At 43.8% G+C, this 2,799-nt stretch overlaps 1 protein-coding gene across 1 annotated transcript; it reads right to left on the bottom strand.

The window, feature by feature from the left end:
* Window positions 1–1,580: 1,580 nt before the first annotated feature.
* On the bottom strand, window positions 1,581–2,411 carry LOC123399727. Its single transcript, XM_045094114.1, has one exon. The coding sequence runs from the start codon at window positions 2,327–2,329 to the stop codon at window positions 1,715–1,717; it is 615 nt and encodes a 204-aa protein (XP_044950049.1). The 5' UTR covers window positions 2,330–2,411; the 3' UTR covers window positions 1,581–1,714.
* Between the last annotated feature and the right edge of the window lie 388 nt (window positions 2,412–2,799).

The following is a 2,799-nucleotide window of genomic DNA, read 5'->3' as shown; positions in this document are numbered from 1 at the left end:
ATAATTCTCAAACTGGTGTGCCAGCGCTAGTACTATTCCATACCGGCAGCGTGTTTTTTTTACCCTCGCTACTACTAAGTAGAGTAGCGCGGACCAAGTAACCCGCGCGGACGCGCCACAACTAAATGGTTTTCTATAAGGGTTTTCCTAGTAGTGATCATCATGTCCATTTTTTTTCATTTTGCAAAGTAAAAGAGTTTTTGTTCCATGTGACCAGAGTTACACTCAGCTGGCAGAAGCTCAGCAATACAAGGAGGACAATTATGTAACCAACAAGTTGTACTACACTCTAGTCTCCCATAGTTCGCCAAACCATCAGCCAGCAGCTTCACAACACAGATTGGGAGATGGCTGGGAGGAAATATATATCCCTACTCAAGATGGGAACGGGCCGGGTCGGCTCGCCGGTTCACTGACCCGACCGAATAAGTCAAGGCCAATGGGTTAGGTGGATTGACTTTGAATCATATATGGGTGAGTGGAGCCGGCACCATGCGACCCGATGGGTCAGACGGGTCGACCCATCTGAACCAATGAGACACAGGACAACAAGCATGCATATACATATCGTTTAAATGGATCAGTACGTGAGGCCATTTAATATCCTCGTGGTATATCATCCGAAGTTCTGAACCAAGGACGCACGAACAAATGCATGCATACATATAGACATATTGCACAGCAAGCATGCATACATATAGGCATATTGCCTCGGCCAGTGCACTATGGCTAATTATTTCCTGTAATGAGGCATCCAATGACGTGTACATCAGCTCATTTGTGTGCGGACAGGATGATTTAAAAAAATCAAGAAAAAACCAAGACGGGATGAGTAATACACGAGGACACCAACCGTGTGTAAAAAATGCTGAATTTTGGATCGGACTCGTCTATCCAATGAATCACTGAGGTCAGGAAATTCTAATGAAATGGATCGATCTATGGCCTCGCATATTAACCTTGGGGTCATCAGGCCAAATCCAAGGTCAGGTCCGGGTCGATCCATTCCCAACTTGAATCCCTACACACTTTGGTTAAACTAGCTATATGCTGGCACAGATAAGCAGATGGCTAAATGTGAGCCGGCCCAGTTAAAAGGAGGCCGCATCATCGGCCATTGACCTAGCTAGAGCCGGCTCAGACGTCTCGAAAGAAAATGTAGAGCCGGCTCAATATATATAGGCTATGGGGACATTTGCCTTCAGTTAACACACATGCAACTTGTTGGTCCGTCTGCGTACCGTGTGCATGATGCGTACAATCCATATAGATAGATGGATCAAATTGAGAAACTCCGTTCCGTATTAATACAGATATGCGCTGAAAATCCGTTCCGTATCCCTTGTCGAATACTCCCTCCGTTTCTAAATATAAGACCTTTTAGAAATTCCATTATGAACCACATACGAATGTATGTAGTCATATTTTAGGATATAGATTCATTCATTTTGCTCCGATATCTAGTCTATAGTGTAATATCTAAAAGGTTTTATATTTAGGAACGGAGGAAGTACTTGGTTCTATAAACGAGGCTCCTGTCCACAACCATGCATGGGTAAGCCAAAAATGAGTAGGCGTAGTAAAATTTGTGCCACACCACAACAAACGTTATGATTATTTTATTATCTCAAATAAGAGTACATCTTTTCTCGTTGGCAGATAATTAAAAGCAAATTAACATCATACAGTAGTAGTAATCTAATTAATACGTACTCTACTTGACATCATAATATAGTGCAACCAAGCAGGTGTTGAGGTTGAGCTCAATGTGCAGTCCATCGTTTTGACTGAGCACCGCCTCCGCCCCTCGCACATTTGGAAGCTCAAATCCGCACTCTTGGATATTGTAGTCGGTCATATACACACAGTGGTACAGCCGACGGAAGGACAGCAGGCCCCCCTCCTTGTCATCCTTAATCACGGCTTGGCAGATGTTGAGCCTGCTCACCATCTTCTCATATTCCACCTCACAAATATTCAGAGCATACATCGTTACCGTGCCTTTCTTAGCATTTTGCAGCATTTTCTTCACCTTGACGCCAGCATCAATGACACGGCCCTTAAGGATGTCGAGGGACACGAACAACAAGCCAGGGAGGTCTTTGGCCTCGGCACTCCGATTGTCTGACTGGAGGGTCGACAAACAGAATTCCTGTGTGACACCCATGTTTTCGTTCTTGTCCGAGGCGTTCTTGCACGCTTCCACTATGAGCCCTGTCGCCTTAGGTTTGCCACCGCCAGAGCCGTCGGCTTGACTAGTGATGGCACTCAAAAGGAGGAGGAAGACGATCACGGATAAGACGATGGAGGTCGACGCCATTGTTGCCATTGCTACAAGGATAGATAGATAGAAGCCTTGAATTCTACTGAAGCAGAGGCAGATGGAGTGAAATGGATGGATAAGGAAGGGTGTGGATGGATGGAGGTGTTCATGAGGTTGGGCTGTATTTATAGTGCGCACAGTGAGAATTCATAAATGCGGTATTCCATTTGATCATGGATACACATTTTAATTAGTGTCCAATATGTGCACAGTTTGCACCTCCCGGTAATAATTAATGCCCTTTATATTCACAAATACGATTGGTGATCATCTCTTACTAATACACAAGTAGCTTCCATACATTCATTAATGTAACATAGCTTGATCATGGATATCCAAATGATGGCTGTCCATAGAATACACAAGTATATATTGGTGCTCATTTTGGACCTCATCCTTTTAAGGCTCTCTATATATGTTCCACAAATACATTGATGCTCATTTTAGATCTTCTCGTAGTAATACACATCTAACTT

This window comes from Hordeum vulgare, chromosome 5H (genome assembly GCF_904849725.1).
Source record: "Hordeum vulgare subsp. vulgare chromosome 5H, MorexV3_pseudomolecules_assembly, whole genome shotgun sequence".
In the NCBI taxonomy this organism is placed as follows: domain Eukaryota; kingdom Viridiplantae; phylum Streptophyta; class Magnoliopsida; order Poales; family Poaceae; genus Hordeum; species Hordeum vulgare.
This window is presented reverse-complemented; position numbering and strand designations above follow the sequence as displayed.